At 34.3% G+C, this 19308-nt stretch overlaps 2 protein-coding genes across 3 annotated transcripts; one reads left to right on the forward strand and one right to left on the reverse strand.

Moving 5' to 3' along the window:
* Positions 1-2663: 2663 nt before the first annotated feature.
* selenop (selenoprotein P) lies at positions 2664-7077 on the reverse strand. Its single transcript, XM_051117020.1, has 5 exons — positions 6920-7077; positions 5946-6173; positions 5572-5781; positions 5367-5484; positions 2664-3812 (listed from the first exon to the last, which is right to left on the reverse strand). Exons 2-5 carry the CDS (start codon positions 6146-6148, stop codon positions 3231-3233), a joined length of 1113 nt encoding a protein of 370 aa, XP_050972977.1. The 5' UTR covers positions 6149-6173; positions 6920-7077; the 3' UTR covers positions 2664-3230.
* Positions 7078-9995: 2918 nt separating this feature from the next.
* On the forward strand, positions 9996-17596 carry znf131 (zinc finger protein 131). 2 transcript variants are annotated; one of them, XM_051118052.1, is made up of 7 exons: positions 9996-10116; positions 11154-11307; positions 11415-11516; positions 12818-12962; positions 13050-13741; positions 13837-13967; positions 16670-17596. In XM_051118052.1, the coding sequence occupies exons 2-7, from the start codon at positions 11184-11186 to the stop codon at positions 17192-17194; spliced, it is 1719 nt and encodes a 572-aa protein (XP_050974009.1). In that variant the 5' UTR covers positions 9996-10116; positions 11154-11183; the 3' UTR covers positions 17195-17596. The 2 variants fall into 2 exon arrangements, with proteins under 2 accessions (XP_050974009.1, XP_050974010.1); XM_051118053.1 differs by lacking the exon at positions 9996-10116 and adding an exon at positions 10178-10511.
* The last annotated feature ends 1712 nt before the right edge of the window (positions 17597-19308 follow it).

Genomic DNA, 19308 nt, shown 5'->3' on the forward strand with positions numbered 1-19308 from the left:
ACAGTAGTGCTTTTTGAAAGGGCACCGCTACATCTTTCTGAGATTGTAACAGTAAAACAAAGGTTGAGCTACACTGTAAAAAATATTTTTCGATGATTTTTGGAATACAGTTAAGTCCCTCTAATCCACAATTCGACGTCCTGTAAATTTCTTTGCTAAGCGTCGATGAAAACCTCGCTGATTAGTAAACATACATACAATATATATATATATATATATATACACATTTTTGGTGTGCTGCTTGTTTTAGATTTATATGTGGGTTCCCGCAGAAACCATTGCAACTGAAACGCTCATGTGCTGGTCGTGTTTTTTTAATACTGCAAATAATTATGTGAAAGATTAAATTAATTTGGCAATTAGGTGTTGCATGGCAGCGATTAAAACGGCAAATTTCTGCTTCACGTTCTCTCTACCTGTGTTTTCTGCCAGGAGACTGTGTTTAAGTTCCACACGCATTGCCAGAGACATCTGTGTGTCTAACCAATCTAAAAGGAAACACTGCAGACAGCTCATGAGTCCAGGACTGGGAGAAAAATGTTGGAGAGGCTCTCAAAGGGAAAGCGCCGTGAACGAAAGATGAATCAGTGCGCGCGCGCCATCTGTCGGTGAAGTGTGAACCGTAAAGTTTCAGACTTTGACGTTATATTTAATCAGTTTATTTTTAGTTATCTATTAATATCTTTAAACAATTTATATTTTTTCAAATTGAATAATTTCAACTGATTCAAATGATTAAATGTATACTTTCAATATTATACTTATATAAGTATATCCAAATAAAATATTCAAAATATATCAAATAAGTTTAAAATAATATAATAAAATATTTAGGTTATACTTTATTTTAAGGTGCCATAGTTGCTGAGAGTAAAGAACTTGTGCATAAGTATTATTACTATGTACATGTAACGTATAATAAAGACAGTGAAATAAAGTGTTACCAATATTTAATCAACTTATAAAAACCAAATAACTATATTAAATATTATAAATAAATGTATAATAATCACATGTGTTTATAATTTGCCAATTAAATAAAATAAATGAATTACATAAAACAATAAAATATATTTCAAATATTATAATATTATATTATAAAAAAATTACCAATTACCAATTAACAAAAATACTTTAAAATAAAACAAATAATTGTATATTATATATTAATTTACAATAACATATATATTTATATAAATAATCAATTAAAATGAATACATGAAATTAAAAATGATTAATATAAATAAACTATAAGTTCATATTGTACAATTTCAAATTACTAGTTTTGAGTCATTGTCTGATGCACATACACTACCAGTTAAAATTTTTTGAACAGTAAGGTTTTAATGTTTTTGTAAAAAGTCTCTTTTGCTCACCAAGCCGGCATTTATTTGATCCAAAGTACAGCAAAACCAGACAAAATCTGATATATTTTTACTATTTAAAATAACTGTTCTCTATTTGAATATATTTTAAAATCTAATTTATTCCTGTGATTTCAAAGCTGAATTTTTAGCATTATTACTCTAGTCTTCAGTGTCACATGATCCTTCACAAATCATTCTAATATTCTGATTTGCTGCTCAAAAAACATTTAATGTTGTTATTATTATGTTGAAAACAGCTGAGTAGATTTTTTTCAGGTTTCTTTGATGAATAGAAAGTTCAGAAGAACAGCATTTATTATTATTTGTAAAATTATAAATGTCTTTAACATCACTTTTGATCAGTTTAAAGCTAAATAAAAGTATTATTTTCTATAATTTATTTTGAATGGCATGTAATGTTGCAAAAGCTTTTTATTTCAGATAAATGCTGATCTTTGGATCTTTCTATTCATCAAAGAATCCTCAGAACATGTACTTGTGTTGTATATATTGATAAAAATAATAATAATAAAAAAAATGTTTCTTGAACGGCAAATCAGCACATTATTAATGATTTCTGAAGGATCATGTGACACTGAAGACTGGAGCAGAAGACTGGATGCTGAAAATGTAGCTTTGATCACAGGAATAAATTACATTTTAAAATATATTCAAATAGAAAGCAGTTATTTTAAATAGTAAAAATATTTCAGAATATTACTGCTTTTGCATTTTGTATTTTGGATCAAATAAATGCAGGCTTAGTGAGCAGATGAGAACTCTTTAAAAAACATTAAAAATCTTACTGTTCACAAACTTTTGACTGATTGTGTATGTTAGGTATAAAAATCAAAGTGGCAAAGTTAAACAGCAAATAGAGATTTTTTTTAAAGACTTTATTTGAGTTTATCAGAGTATGTTTTTTCCTTACATTTCACATGCTTTTTACATTCATATGTCATTGGCACACAGCCTACATTTCTTCATACAGTTTCTCAGGTCTTCCAGGTGATACTAGATTTTCCAGAAAACCTTCATTAAGTATGTAAAATGTTTCAAACAAGATAAAACTGACCTAACCCTTTTCCATTACTCCCTTGGATACAAACTCCACTCTTATAAATGCATAGTAAAAGAGGTTTTGTGCATTTCCCTATGATCCATTAACATTTTTGAAATGCCAATTATGAAATATGTTCTACAAGGCCCTGACAACATTTCTTCTAATAGCTAGAAGAATATAGATTCTAGAGAAGTACTTTACTCTCTAATGAGAAGGATCAGAATCTATCTGCCTACTTTACCACCTCCATCTCCACACGGCAAAACTAAAACGTCTTTCTGAATACCAGAACAGTGGGAAAAAAAAAGATAGATTTTAATACCCCAAATTTTCATACAGTATATAGCTTTGAATGGGTATAGCAAGGGTTACAGGATGTTACATGACCTTTGCCCTCTGCTCTAAGTGGCCTAACATCAAACAGGCACCACTAGTTCATAGTTTCCGCACCTGCCTTCATAAAAGCCACAAAAAGCATCTAGAGGTGAAAAGACACTAACATGATGAACCTAACACTCTCTCAGAAGCAAACAGACACTGGACCCATTAAAATTTGTAATATTAACCAAAAAACATCCAAAATAAGTCTAGATGTTGTCATTTACTATCTTTTTAAACTATAACCAATTTGCAAATTGTCCCAAATGGGATGCTCTGGTCCAGTGCTGGCACACGCTGAGGTGTAAATACTAGTTGGTAAGGTTAATACGAGAGGGTTGACCAGCAGTGCCGGGTTCACTGATGTTTACGTGAAGCTATAGATGAGCAGACAAGATTGTTTACAAAGCCAACGGCCCTGTTTACTTCTCCTGTCATACTCAACTCGCGTCCCCTGCTGGTCAAGCTCAGGCTTTTGGTGACAGCTCTCATTCATGTGTTGGGGCGGGACGTCACTGTCAGGTTTCCCTGACATGGTTGTCGTCCTGCAGGCCGTGTCACCGTCAGGAGGCTGGAAGAGCCCCCTCACAGTGTCAGAGGCCGGCCACACGCCCATTGCTGTCACCAAAGAGCTGTCGTCAGTGTCAGCATCAGCTGGTGGCAGGAGCGTCTGCACCCTCCTGTCAGCTGTACTGCACTTTTCACCTATTGTGCTTAGCTCAGGGGCGTTTCACGACTGGTAGCTGAACAGCTGCCTGACCAAAGTCAACCTGGGCCAGGATCTCCTGACCCACGTCAACCTGTTGCTGGCCGTGGTGGTGGTGGTGGTGATGGTGGTGGTGATGATGGGAGCCACCATGCCTGTGCCTCTCCACGCCGTCGGGGTGATGCCCTTCATGACCGTGCCCGTGATGACCGTGATGCTCGCGATTGTGATGCTGTTCTTCCTCTGCTGGTTTGTTCTCATCTGTGGATTTCTTGCACTGTTCAAGTTGCAGTGAACTCTGTAATAACCACAGGAAAAGAGCAAACTGAAAATACTGTATGCACTCCACTTTTTTTCTTTAGTGATGCCATAGAAGAACATGTTTAAAGAACCCTTTTTTTCTTTGTTGAACCCTTTTTTTTTTTCAATATAAAGAACTTTTTGTGCGTCTGAAAGTTTCCAAAGATATTTAAGGTTCTTCATGGAGCCATAGCATAGATCCCAATAAAGAAAGAACCTTTTATTCATGCTTTTATTCATGCCAAACAACTTACATGAAACTGTATTGACAAGTATCCATTTTATTTCTTCTTCTAAGAGCTGGTGCAGCCATTTGTAAATTTAATCTGTCATTCGCTTCCAGATATTTTAGTTTTGCTGCTTGATGTTGCAAACTGGTGCATCTTACTATATTATTTTAAGGTATTATCTTAATTATGAACACACTGGTTTGTAGTGCAAACGGTTTTACCACTTACTGCACATTGTTATTCTTCTTGTTATTTCCCTACAGTGGCTAATGTCAACCTTACCATGAAAAAATAAAGTTTTTCCAAAGGTTTTTTGTTATTTTTAGTGCATGATTTTCCATAGTCTGGTAAGTGCTATTTTTCAGGCTTGACACATCCATAACAGTACATATGGCTCATAAATAGACACATTAAAATCAAAATAAAATAACAATTATATGTTCTGTGAAGAGCCATCTCTTCTCTATTTGTTGGGTATTATTGCGTCTGGTTTGTGCATTTTAACTGCAAAAATATTACAAAGTTTGTAGTCCTTTTTTGTCACATCCATAACGCATGATAATTTCCCTTTTTAGAAAACTCATGCATAGACTGATATTTTCTGATGTTTTTAAAAAAGGGTTTATTAAAATATAAACAGATGGTTCTGTATATTGGTAACACATACATTCTCTGAACATTTATGTCACATAACGCAAAATGTCACATCCATAACGCTGGATTTGTCCAATAACAGTACAAGATTATTGCCTAAAAATGTGCATTTATGTATAAAACATAGACTAAGAACATGACAAAAACAATACTGAATACGATAATGCAATAAAGAACAACAGAATTAAAAGCGTTTATACATATTCTGAATTTATTTTTGTCTGAAAGAAGACTATCTTAACTTTATTTTTAGAAGATAATATATTTAGTTGGTAGGACGCCACCTAGAAGGGAAAGGCGCTATTGTAACTTCTCTTCCCCGCACGCTCATTATATGGCGTTTCTTTAGCCCCGCCTTCTTCTCCATATATGGTTCAGCAGACTCACTGAACTGCACTTGCGTAAACAAACAGACGTCCTCGCATACGCGTCAGATTCAGACGAAGGGAGGCAAGATTTTGAGATTTATATAAATATCAAATGATATCGACTCCTTTTATACCTTTATGTGCCTTTTGGATCTTGACAGTTTACCTCATATCATCCTCAGCACGAAATGGTGTAGTAACATGAGGGTGAGTAAATTGAATTAATTAAAAAAAGGATGTTTATTCTTGTCAAACTGGTGTTATCTATCTATCTATCTATCTAATCCCTGCTGTGTTTACCTCAGTGCTGCATTCTCCACAAATACCATCGCAATAAGTATGTCTTATGGCCTCCTCCACATGTGGGTGGCTCAGGATGGTGTAGGGAAGAGACACATGGTAGGTGAGTCGGCCACACCTAGCAGAAAAAGGTGTTTGGTGGAATATTAATAAAGTAAAATAGTGATCATTAGGTGAATTAAACTGGATGTGCTGTGAGCCGAACCTGTCGTAGACCAAGATGTCATCCTTCTCAGCGTTTACTGCCTGCCAAACATCTGGCTGACTGAGGTCTTGGGCGTAAAGGGTGATGTTCATCAGTCTTTCTTTGAGCAAGTGGTGCAGCCGCTGGGACCTTTCATCTCGGTTGTTTACCACCATGTAGGTTATATTTACATAACCTTGGTTCTCCAACTTCAAGAGCAAGTCATAGAACCTTGAAAAACATTCAACAAGTTGGATTAGATAAATACGCCTTGTGTAAACAGTACACACAGTGAACACTGTCAAGAATGCAACCGGGTTTGAAAAACAAGGTCTCAAGAACGTTTTTGCTGCTTTTATTTGATATGTTTGAATTTTAGTAAAGTCTGCACTTACTTCGAGGCTTGCTCCAAGCAGAACAATCAGCTGGCCTGGAGGAAAGCCACCACTGTCACTTGTCCAAGAGCGTCCTTCATGGGCTCCTCCTCCCCGACCTTCCACACGGGAGGAAGTTTACAGCGGGCTCCCTCTGTTTCGCTCTCTGCACTGCAGCCCGCCAGCAGGCAGAGAGCCAGGGTAAGGCTGAGTGCCTTCCACATGACTCCAAACAACAGACCCACTAACCTAAACACAAAGAACAACAATTATGACTCACACCCATAAAAAAGAGACATTTAAATTGTAAAATGCTGATACAATTACAACCTGACACTCAGCAACAAACATTTTTAATAAGCTATAAATTTTATGTATATTTTACTATATATATATATAATGCTGATACTCAATTAATTTACTTTTTCTTAATTTAATTTTTATTTCTAAAGCTGGTTTTGCAATATATATTGTTATAAATTTAACTTTACTTCTAAAGCTGGTTTTGCAATATATATTGTTAAAATGGTGTTTAAAAAAAAAAAAAAAAAAAAAAAAAAGAGGAAACTCTGCAAGGGAATCTAGTCTCTCTTGGTCAGCACATATTCAAATTACTGTCCACTCAGCAATTACATATCTAACCATATAATTCTTGCATTAGCCATATAATAATAATGCACCTGCAATTATGGTAGTTAACCCTGACTTAGTGATCAAAGTCAATGAAAGCAAGTTAGAGCAAAGTCCATAGTCTATCCAAATGCTATTGGAGGACAATGTACATTTTCATGACGCAAAGTTGTCAGAGCCAAACTAATGTGAAAACTGTTATTAAATATTGCATTAATACCTACATTAAACTATGCATTAATACCTACATAAAAAGTACATTTGAATAATTCTAATGCAATGCAAAGAAGGTGTTTAATAGAACAGCTGAAAAAAGAACATAATTATATCTGAACAAATATATCATAACTGATGCGTAAACTTACTTGTTTTACTTGAGAGTCTTCAGCAGCGATATTTTCTGAGCTGGTTCTAGACAAAAACAACCCGCTCACACACGGCTCCTCCTATTTATACTCCTCTTGTTTTTCCTGACTAGAAGCGGGGCAAAGGTCGCTCTGTCCCTGTTTCAAAAAGTTTAATAACTCACGTATTCGCCCCAGGAGTTACATGCATCAGCAGTAAATGTCACCAAATGTAACCTCCTTAATGTGTTTTGAGTGGACAAGCCAAAGCTTGAGCAGAAAAAAATAAATGTCTAAGCGAATTAGTTTTGGTATGTGTCTGTGCCAAAGTCTTTTTTTTTTTTTTTTCTCCTCATTTTTTTCTTTTCTACCTTTTCATGTCTTTACTTGTTTCTTTCATGAGAAAAAAAAAACTGAATGGCAAGGTTAACTATTGTTTTTGCCAAAAAAAAAGTCCAGACAGTAAATAGTTAACGAACACTGCATTCCAGGCTTCTTTTTCCCTAAGGGCTGAAAAGGGGGGCTGGGTGTAATACTAAAAAGAAGTTAAAATCATTTGCATGCAACATGGTTATTAAAACATACATTTGTATGGAATCATTAATCTTTTTTTTTTTTTTTTTTTTTTTTTTTTTTTTTTGGCATGGTTCTCTTAACATCCTGTAAGTTTTGTTTGTGCAGAAGTGCACAGCTGGGTTAGTGTCAGCACTTTTCATGCTGAGATGAAACTTTGAAGCTTCCTGTCTCTTTGCTGAACTTTGATAAACACGCTGTTTTTCAAATTCTGTACAACTGGAACAACAATGATTAAATGCATTTTCTTGGAAGACAGTGTTTTCACAACTTACATAAACATTCAAAAACCATTTCAGACATCCAAAGACTTAGGACTGTCTGGATTGTTCCAAGATTTATCAATTAGTTAATCTTCATGATCATATATCACAATCTTAAGGACATTGTGACCTCCTAGTGATGCACTTTAGATGCAGTTAACACACATTTTACTGATTACTGCTAGTTAATAGTTTACCTGAAGAGCTTGAAGTGTTATGAAATCATTTATTGAGATAAACTGATTCTCATAAATCTTGACAGTACATTTGTCTGTACTTAAGAAGAATAAACTGTATATCCAAATCAATGAATAGTTTATTAGCTGGACATTAAATCAATAGCATATTCAGCTATTGTCTGATCTGTTTGATTTTAGGTATTTTTTCCTCAAGCTTGGACAATCATTTTTAAATTTTCCAAATGTTTAACTAAACCTGCAATGGTTTAACATACTCAGGTTATTTATAAACCTGTTGATGCTTCCTATTTTAAGATATTTTTAAGATATAGATCATGTTGTATGCTGTTTTTAGTTGATTTTGCAGTTTACACATTTCCAGTAATCAATAGTTCTTGCTCGAATTACATTTAAAAGCATCAGTATTTTGTCATACATTAAGTGCTGCACTCTCAAACATAAAGATGCCAACAGTTTAAGCCATAAACAACTATTTTAGTTTTTCAAAGAGCCTCTTAGTGAACGGTTCTTAAAATATCCATTGTTTCTTAATGATTTTAATAATCTAAAGACTGCTTTTCCACCATAATTATGCAATGGAAACTTTCCATGGATGTTAAAGGTTTTTCATGGAACCATCAATGGCAATAAAGAACGTTTAGTTTTTAGAACGTATCTCAGTTCTGCCTCAGGAGGGCAGTGGAGAGTTTGACAGAGTCTGTCAATCATTAATGCAGAATAAAATGTTAGGGCTCTGAGAGAAGCAAAAAAAAAAAACATTTTAATGTCTCAAATTTCAGCTTAACTTCAAATATCCTGTATAGTGAAAAATGTAACATTATATCTGTTAAATGTCTTTTAGATGAAACATGAATATATAGCTAGAAATAATTCATAAATGAATAAATTGATTTTCTTTTGATAATTTTTTTTTTTAATTTGTGGATTTCTTTTTTCAGTGTTGCTTTTTTGAACAAATGTGACATTGCTACATTGGATCAGGGTTATTAAAACTAAAACCAACAACAAAAAAAAAAAAACTATTTTAATATAGCTAGAATTATATCTTTTAATAATAGCTAGAATTAATTCTTAAATATATTATTATAATTATTCATTTTATAAAATGCTGAGTTTTTATCACAATTAAAAAATCTATTTTAATATAGCTAAAATTAAATCTTTTAATATAGCTAGAATTAATTCTTAAGTATTAAATTTTTCTTTTCATTTTATAGACTGTTGTCTTTTAATTCATGGATTTTTTAAATGTTACTTTTTTTTAAACAAAAGTAACATTGCTATATTGGATCAGGATTATTAAAACTAAAACCATTAAAAAAAAATATCTTTTAATATTTTAATCTCATCTTAACCTCCAATATCTTTAAAATGTAACGTTGCTTCTGTTAAAGGTCTTATAGATGAAACATGAATATATAGCTAGAATTCTTAAATATTAAATATTTTCTTTTCATTTTATAAAATGTTTTTTTTTTTTCATTTTTGAACAAAAAGTAGCTACATTGAATCAGAGTTATTCAAACTAAAACTAAAACCATTAAGAAAAACTTTTAATATTTTAACATCTCAAATTTCAGCTTAACTTTAAATATCCTCTGTTAAAGGTCTTATAGAATAAGTTATGATAGTCAATTCCTAAAAATTAAACCAAAACTATTTAAAAAGGGAAACTGAAACAATATATATATATATATATATATATATACATAGTTAACTGAAACTATATATATATATATATATATATACACACACACACATACATTTTAAATGAAATATAAACATTAAAATTAATTCAAAACAAAAATATAACAATATGTCAATGAACTGTACGTACAAACCTTCCATAAAATGCGGTACTAGTGGGTAGTTTTTAAATCAATTATAGGGAAATTTATAGCATTTGTGTTTTCCCTTAATCCAAATTTTACTTTTAATTCTTATAATACTTACTTATCTTTTCCATACTTGAAGATAACGGGAACTTAGAACACCGTCGCCCTGGTAACCACTACCTCTCAGCCTCGCGCGATAAAACTCTTCCGCAGGGGCTTATGGGAACTCGAGGCCGGAGCAGGAGCGACCGCCCTTTTTTGACGAGCGGACGAAAAACAGCACATTGATCGCTTCAGGCCTCCAACGCGTATAAACAACCGCACTAAACATCAGAGGGTCACCCGGGGTAAGTTCTCGGAAGCGTTAGACACTCGCCGTCACTCATTATTTAGCCGAAAGGAAATCTGTCTGATTAAAAGAGCATTTTAATGCGCGATTTGATGACGTAACGACAATGGTCCAGAAAACAAATGGCGAATGCGTTAGCAGCCACAGGCCCAGCGTGCGAGTAACATGAAGCTGACTGGCACACAGTGCTGCTTTTGCTGTTCGTATATTTCTGTAGGACCTCTATACGTTTGGGCTGTTGAAGTGCGTAGCTTTTGCGGCAGTTTGACCCGCTGGATGTAAAGCAGCCCGTCTTGCGTAGAGAAGCTCCCTGTAGAAATGCGCGCTTATTCGGCATGCTGCTTAGAAATGCCCGCAACTCTATGGAGCTGTTGGTATAGGGGCCATTACAAAGTATGTGCCTAATTTATCTGAAACCATTAAATGGCACACGCCTGTGAAAGATTGTAGATGAAATGGTTGGCTTTCAAAATGCATTGGCATTTAATATGTTAATACTGTAGCTGTTTACTCACTTGGAAGAGCTGAGCAGTTATGCATCTTAATTTTTTATTATAATGTGACACTGGACCACAAAACAGTCATAGGGGTCAATATATTTTTAATTGATTTATACATCGTCTGAAAGCTGAATAAATTAAGCTGAATAAAAAGCTTTCAATTGATATATGGTTTGTTAAGATAGGACAATATTTGGCTGAGATACAATCTGGAATCTGAGGGTGCAAAAAAATAAAAATATTGAAAAATCACCTTTAAAGTTGCCCAGTTGAAGTTCTTAGCAATGCATATTACTAATCAAAAATTAAGTTTGATATATTTACGGTAGGAAATTTACAAAATATCTTTATGGAACATAATCTATGCTTTTTGGCATAAAAGATAAATCAATAATTTTGACCCATACAATGTATTTTTGGCTATTGCTACAAATATACCTGTGCTGCTTAAGACTGGTTTTGTGGTCCAGGGTTACATAAACATATTATACATATTTTTATTTCATGTCTTTTTTGTCTGTTTGTTTTTTCATAGTACTTGCATGTGCAGGGAAAGGGCTGAACCATGTCTGTCGATGGCGATGTTGACTATGGGCATGAGTTTCCAGCCCATTACAAAGTGATGCTTGACAAACTGAATGAGCAGCGTCAGCTGGATCAGTTCACAGACATCACTCTTATTGTGGATGGTAGGTTTCCAGTTTTGCTGCCTCCTAATTAATGCCTTTCGGAATTATGCAAAATATTATACAGTTGCACATATTTGGTGGTGCTGATTATTATGGATCTTTAACAGGACATCAGTTTAGGGCCCACAAAGCTGTTCTGGCTGCCTGCAGTCAGTTTTTCCACAAATTCTTCCAGGACTTCACTCAAGAGCCTCTAGTGGAGATTGAAGGTACCTAACAATACATAAAACTGTATGGAATCAAAACCTGTTATATGTTATTACAATGTAACCTGTTTGTCCTGGATAATGACAAATCTTAATCAGCAAATTTGCCTAAACTGGAAGCAACACAGTTAGTAGACTTTTCTGCTTGGTGTTTTGTATTTGGATGTAGAAGTGAACATAAGAGTCTTCTTTTTCTCCCGACATCAGAGACACTGACGATGCAGTGGTTAGTTTTGTTTTTGATGGTAATGCACCACCAAATACACAAAAAACGGTAGAGATGGGTGGTGTAAGCAGTAGCTCATTCTCATTTAAAGAGCCATGCACTGAAACGGGTCGCTGTCAGCAGAGTTGTTTTTAACAAGGTAAAAAGGTGGTGTTGTTTTTTTTAACGTGACCAAACACAGACGTTTCATGAAGACCCTAAAGAGACAGTAAAATAGCAGATAATATATATACTGCCGTAGAGGTTTCCTTGGGTCATAAGATCTGATCCAAATCCCTTCTTACCTGTGCATATCTGATAAAATTAGACCTGAGTCTGACCCAACTAGACTTGGGGAAAAAAACAGCCATGTCTACACAGCCTAAAGCCCTGCACATCAATGGCGTGTGGTGACTTTTTCAGCTGGGTATGACTCAGACCAAAATCAGAGATGACAAATAAGAAACAACATGGTTGGTGAAGGTTTAAAAGTATGCCTATTTTCCATCATATTTGTAAGTGAAATTCATTCTCCAATGCTTCCCCACAACGTTTATATTATCTAGAGACCCAAGGCTACTGATATCAGACCTGAATCTTTGGCGCTTATCAATTTTAAACCTGACCTCATGTTTTTGTATCCAAGTTGACGGCAGTTAAAGGGATAGTTGACCCAAAAGTTAAAATTTTCTCATGATTTACTCACCCTCGAGCCGTCCTAGTTGTATATTACTTTCTTTTTTCAGACGAATACAATGGGAGTTATATTAAAAAATTCCAAGCTTTATAATGGCAGTGAATGGGTGTTGAGATGTTGAAGTCAAATAAAGTGCATTCATCCATCATAAAAAGTACTCCACACATATAACTCCGACTGTATATAAAAGAAAGTCATATACACCTAGGATAGCTTGAGGGTGAGTAAATCATGGGGTAATTTTCATTTTTGGGTGAACTATTCCTTTAATTCTACTAGTTGACACATTTCTGCTGCTTTATTTTATGTTCTCCCAGCCCTAATAGTAATAAGCTAAAAATTCTTCATATGTCATATGCTTAATAATAAACTTTACTACAGTATTTTTGTTGCAATTAACAGGTGTTAGCAACACTGCGTTTCGCCACCTAATGGAGTTCACTTATACAGCTACATTAGCTGTGAATGGTGATGAAGAAGTCAGTGATGTTTGGAGAGCTGCAGAGTACCTTCAAATGCAGGAGGCGATCAAAGCCTTGAACAACAGGTTACTCATAATAAACACATAACATTTTCTTTACCTGATTTTATCCTGAAGTTGATTTTCAACTATTGTGTTTTTTCTCCCATCTAGAAGGAATGGTACCACCTCAGTAAATTCCTCTCAGGCCTTGCCTGGAAAGAGTAAGGCTAAAAAGAGAAAAATAGCAGAGACCACCAATGTGATCACTGAGACTCTTCCTTCAGTGGAGACAGAATCTGTTGAAATCGAAGTGGAGGTTGGTGAGGAACATATTGAGGTGGAGGAAAGCGGCCTGGTGGAAGTAGTGGATGCTGCAAGGAGTTCAACCGAACCTTCATCGGATGACTCTGCGTTGGCTTTACTGGCCGACATCACCAGCAAGTACCAGCAGGGAGAGCAGACGCTCCACGTGATGAAAAAGGAAGAAGATGAGACCGTAGTCGTGCAGGAAGAAGCTGTGGTGGCCTCCAAGACCCTGGAAAATATTGAAGTGGTTGAGGTTCAGATCTCTCAGCTAGATAACCTTTTCCGTTGCGACAAGTGCGACCGCTGCTTCAAACTCTACTACCACCTCAAACAACACATGAAGACTCATACCGCTACCCCCGATAGGGGCTTTGTCTGCAGGCACTGTGGTAAAACATATGCCCGGGAAGGAGCCCTTAAACAGCATCTGAATAACTACCATTTTGATGCGGAGGAACAGTCCCGGCGGCAGAAAAAGAAAGTGCATGTTTGCGAGTACTGTGAAAAACAGTTTGATCATTTTGGACACTTCAAAGAGCATTTGAGGAAGCACACAGGTCTGTGGGTGAGATAGCATAAGGTTAAATGCATTTGAACAAATGTATTCAAGTTTAATCTCTAAACAGCTTCTCATTCATTCATGCACTTGTAGGTGAGAAACCGTTTGAGTGTCCGGAGTGCCATGAACGTTTTGCCAGGAACAGTACGCTGAAGTGCCACATGTCAGCATGTCAAAATGGCGCTGGAGCCAAAAAAGGGAGAAAGAAGCTCTATGAATGCCAGGTTGGTTTTAGCCAGTAAAATATTATCCACGCATGCATTTTCACCAGTGGTAATTTTGACAACAAATTTTGATTCAGTCTTAGTCATAGTCTTTGACTAAAATGGCTTTTAGTTTTAGTCATATATTAGTCACCTGAATTGTTTTTAGTTTTAGTCTAGTTTTGGTCAACTAAATATCATAAGATTTTAGTTGACTAAATCTACAGTAGATTTAGTCTGCTAAAATCTAATGGGTTTAGTTACAGTGTAATGCGTTAATTAAGCATTTCTCATCTCAGAATCATCTCATTATATAGGTTTTATAGTAAAGTTTTATCATGATAAACACAGATTTAATTGCTGTGACACGCAACATGCCTTTGTATTAAAATGAGATTAAACCACTTCTCATAAAGAAACAGGAACATGGTCTTCTTTTCAGTTAAATACCAATGGTTATATAGGATAATTATGCATTCTTTATAATAACTTGTTTACATCATTCTTTCAAGCAGATATTTATTTTTATAAATACATTTAGATTAATCTGTATTGTGATTACTAAAGTGACTCAGTCAAGAGCAGTGAATGATTTTTCTGTCTTTCTTTTGTTTCTGTTAACATCAGTTGTGCCACAGACTATATCAACTAAATTAAGCTGCTGTCCCTTTAAAACTGAATGCAATGATAAAACCAGATGGAATGTACTGATGCACATCCGATATTCTCCCAACTGTTTATGTTCACCTAAGACGTAACTGAGTGTGTTTATGTGAATACTTGTCAAAACAGACAATCACATCATTTTTGTGTGTATTTCATTTTTGTGTGTAGTACTCGTGCGCTGTGTGAAAGGCACTGCTTCAGTGTCTGCGCTTAGAAAACTGGCCCGAATTGAGTTCTCTTTTGTGTTGTCAGATCTGCTCATCTCTTACTTCCAGATATTGACATTTTTGAACATTTTATGAGACGTGCATCAAATGCATGCTAGCTTGTGTCCTGCCAGATCAATAGGCTATTCTGAATGAATCTCTTCCCAAATCGCCCCTCCCTAACATTTTCATCTCATTTTTATTTGTTTACGAAAATATCAGTAGATTTTTGTCATAGTTTTTGTCATTCAAAATGAGTTCTTGTTTCATCGCCTTGTTTTCTTCAGTGAAAAAATGTTGACAAATTCTGACAAAAATGATTCGTCAACGTAATTAACATTGATTTTCACTATGCCAAACCTGAAAAACTCCGTAAAAGGGCTAAAAATAAAAAAATCAGATTTTTCTGATTTTCTGAATTGCTGTTGTGATTTTTAAAGTGCAATATGTGAGAGGCACTTTCAGTGCAAGCGCTATGTGTGCGTGTGGCTAGATTTACGAGGAAATTATAGAGGACGGAGGATTTGGTTTTCAAGTAGAAGTAATGTAAAGGCCACTTCTTAAACCAGAGAAGGTGAACATGATGGTTTTCTTGGCAAAAAAACATGCAAGCACTGTCACCGACTGCCAATTTAGTTTAATTTTCTTTTTCTTTTCATTTTAAAAAGCCTGTTGTCTTTTCTGTTTACTTAATGTTACTTCAGTGGCTTTTTTATTTACTTTTATTCATTTGGTTCCAGTGTTTTCTAAACATTGTAATTTATTAGTATATAATACAGCATGTGAAGTATGCCATGCCTCGTCTCATTTGTTTTTGTTAATAAACGTGTAAGCTAGTTAGTCATTGTACTGTTTTGTTGTGCTTTTCATTAAGAATAAAAATGAATCCATCTTTCAAACATTTGTTTTAGTCTTAGAAAGTGAAAGGTATGAAGATGTAAGTGCAACAGACAAGTATCTTTTCTTGTAAAACGTGACACCAAGATTACAAATTTTAAAGCGAAAGTGAAAGCACCTGGTAATTCATGGCTAAAAATGACAAAACATGAAATGGCTAAAACATAGAAAATAAAACATAGTTGATATTGATGATAAAAGTATTTATAAAAATAGTAAAATATTTAATAGGAAATGTTACCATTGTAATATTGAATTGCAAAAAAAGAGAACAATATAATAATATTATACTTGAGAGAACAACTGTAAATTTAATACTATATTAAATTATATATACATGTATATACTACTAGTCAAGATTTTTAATATTTTTTTAAAGAAATTTCTTCTGCTCACCAAGCCTGCATTTATTTGATCCAAAGTATAGCAAAAACAGTAACATTTTGAATTATTTTTACTATTAAAATAATTTCTTTCTGTTTAAATATATTTTAAAATGTAATTTATTCCTGTGATTTCAAAGCTGAATTTTTAGCATTACTCCAGTCACATTAGGGCTGCACAATTAATCGAATTTCTAAGCGTGATTACAATTACAGATACCACAATTATGTAATCGTTCAAAGGCACAATTTAAAAAAAATCCACTTACATTATTCTGCATGTGTGTTTGTGCTAGAGAGAGTGTGTGTATTTTTCCTGCAGGTTAACTTAAGGTTGTGTTTTGTTTTAAATTTGTACTTTTTATATTTAAAGAAGAAACTATATATAAAATGTGGCATGTAGTTGCTTCAAACAGTGGTATAAAGCTATTCAAAACATCATTCAATGTAAATTGTGATAATCGTAAAGAAAATATAGTTATTTAATTAATTTCATTTTGATAATTACACTAAGCCATATTAGTTTTGGTTTTATTTTGCTTATTCATGCAAAATCTTTTTCACTCCACAGGTCTGTAGCAGTGTTTTCAATAGTTGGGAGCAATTCAAGGACCACTTAGTGACCCACACGGGTGAGAAACCCAACCACTGCACCGTCTGCGATCAGTGGTTCACACAACCCAGAGACCTCCACACTCATCTGCAAGAACTCCACGGCTTGCAAGAGAAGGTTATCGTCACAGAGGAGGTCATGATTTCAGACCCAGCCACGGTCTTGGCCATGGCGGAGGTTGAGGAGGGAGAGGAGAGGGTGATCCTGGGTGACGGCATGCGGGTGGAGCACGTCACTGTGGAGCCGGTAGACGTTGTTGCCGTTGAGGAAACTCTCATGGTGGAGGAAGAGACGGCGATACAGCCTTCTCAGACTGTGGCGGGGGTGGAACAGACAGTGGTTTTACAAGTAGATGGTGAGAGATTGAAAGAGCAAGCAATGGAAATCCAAATAGCACAGGTGACTGTTGCAGAACCAGCAGACTGTCAAGTTAAACAAGAGGCTGTGGACAGATCGAAAGAAGAAAAGACTGCAAATGTATGAAAGTCCTCTCCTGTGCATGGACACTTTGAGAATGAATTCCCACCGCATTATAATTATACAGTAATGCTCATTGTGGTGTCATCCAACAAAGATGGGTCACCTGCTTTATTTCTTTAAGCTTTGCTCTTCACTTCTCAGAAAGCAGTGTCTCTGTAAATCTGATCACAGGTTCAGTCATGCTTTTAATGTATGTTGTGGATAAGAATAGTAAAGAGATGTGATTCATTTCATGAATAGTGCACGTCGCCAAGACTGTTTAGGGGGTGGAAAGAATGTTTGTCTGTGTTTTTTTTTTTTTTTTTTTTTTTTAAGTTATCTTTGGATGTATGTTTATAGTGTGTGTAAGAAGCTTATTTTCATAAAAGAATTAAAGGGCAAAATGTGTCTCCAAATAATCAAGAGAAGATGTATGCAGGCTTGGGTTTCTAACCTTTTTTCTTATTTATTCAGTGGTCTGCACCGTTCATTCTTCAAGTGAAAAAAAAAAAATGTGGTCAATTACTCACCCTCATGTTGTTCCAAACACGTAAGACCTTTGGTCATCTTCCAAACACAAATTAAGATATTTTAGACGAAATCCAAGAGCTCTCTGACCCGCATAGACAGCAATGCAGCTGACACGTTCAAGGCCTAGAATGGTAGATAGTCCATGTGTTCTTGTTCATCTATCACTGGTGACATTGCAAGTGGAGGATCTGCATTTCCAGTCAAAGTACTCTACTGCAGAGTCAAATGGGACGTCTGTGCTAGGACAGAAGTCCTGGATACCTACGTCGGCCTACACGCAGAACCTAAAATAGGCAGAAACAGGAGTAAAAGTGTTGGCATTAGGCCCGTAGTAGGATACATACTGTGGTAACGGAATGATTGCGTGACAGTATCGTAAATGAATAGCAACTGCAACACGTGCAAAATGTAAAGTATAGTGAGAACAATAATTATGATTAATGATTATTCTGGTAAAATTAAAAAACAAGTAATAAAATGGACATTTGATTATCTGCAAGCCAGGAAACAAATATAGGAGGACTTGAAGTATTAATACAATATAGTGAGAAAAAGAATCATGATATATGATCATACATGACAAACATTAGATTCAATTAAAATAAAAATGAAAAAATAAAATTTGATAATTAAAAATTAAATTAATTAAAAATAAAAATAAAATACATTTTTTAAATGAAATGAAATTTAAATTAAAAATAAAATAAAAATTGAGTATACCTGAAGTACTAATGCAACACAATGAGAAAAAGAATCATGATATAGCATTATACTGGCAAAAAAGTAAAAATAATTAAATTAAATGCAAAAGCTTATATTAAATTAAATTAAACACTTAAATTAAAAATAAAAATCAAAAACATTTTAAAAATGAAATGAATTTAAATTAAAAATAAATTAAATTAAATATAGTACTACCTGAAGTACTGATGCAATACAATGAGAAAAAGAATCATGATATAGTATTATACTGACAAAAAATATAAATAAATAAATAATGAATTAATTAATTAATATTTAAATTAAATAAAAACCAAATTAAATTCAATAAAAAAAATAACATTGTACTAATTAAATGTAAATTGAAAATTTAATTCTGAGTATTGATGCAATATGGTTTTTGTGCACTTAAGAACACAAAAATAATAACTTTATTCAACAGTTTCTTCTCTTGTGAACGCATGGAAGAAAAGAAATTGTTGAATAAAGATGTTTTTGTTTTCTTTGCGCTCAAGAAGTATTCTCGCTTCATAAAATTAGTTAAACCACTGATATCACATGTACTATTTTAACCATGTTCTTACAACCATTTCTGGGCCTTGAACGTGGTATTTGTGTTGCTGTCTATGCAGGGTCAGAAAGCTTTCCTATTTCATTAAAAATATCTTAATTTGTGTTTCGAAAATGAACGGTGATGAAGGTGAACAACATGAGGGTGAGTAATTAATGACAGAATTTTCATTATTAGTTAAACTATCCCTTTAAACATCCCATTATAATTATTATTCGTAGTTTCTTTAAAAATGTACATATATAGCCGTTTTTAGATTTTGTAAGGGGGTGGGTATGTTTACTGGTCAGTCATATTTACTAGTCTCAAAGGTAAG

Source organism: Labeo rohita, chromosome 8 (genome assembly GCF_022985175.1).
Source record: "Labeo rohita strain BAU-BD-2019 chromosome 8, IGBB_LRoh.1.0, whole genome shotgun sequence".
Taxonomy (NCBI): Eukaryota; Metazoa; Chordata; class Actinopteri; order Cypriniformes; family Cyprinidae; genus Labeo; species Labeo rohita.

What these genes read in the sequence shown, in the direction of transcription:
- znf131 (XM_051118052.1), top strand. Translation starts at nt 11,184, where the DNA reads ATGTCTGTCGATGGCGATGTTGACTATGGGCATGAGTTTCCAGCCCAT. An exon ending in CATCACTCTTATTGTGGATG is followed by an intron (nt 11,308 to 11,414) that starts GTAGGTTTCCAG and finishes GATCTTTAACAG; the next exon opens with GACATCAGTTTAGGGCCCAC. An exon ending in GCATTTGAGGAAGCACACAG is followed by an intron (nt 13,742 to 13,836) that starts GTCTGTGGGTGA and finishes ATGCACTTGTAG; the next exon opens with GTGAGAAACCGTTTGAGTGT.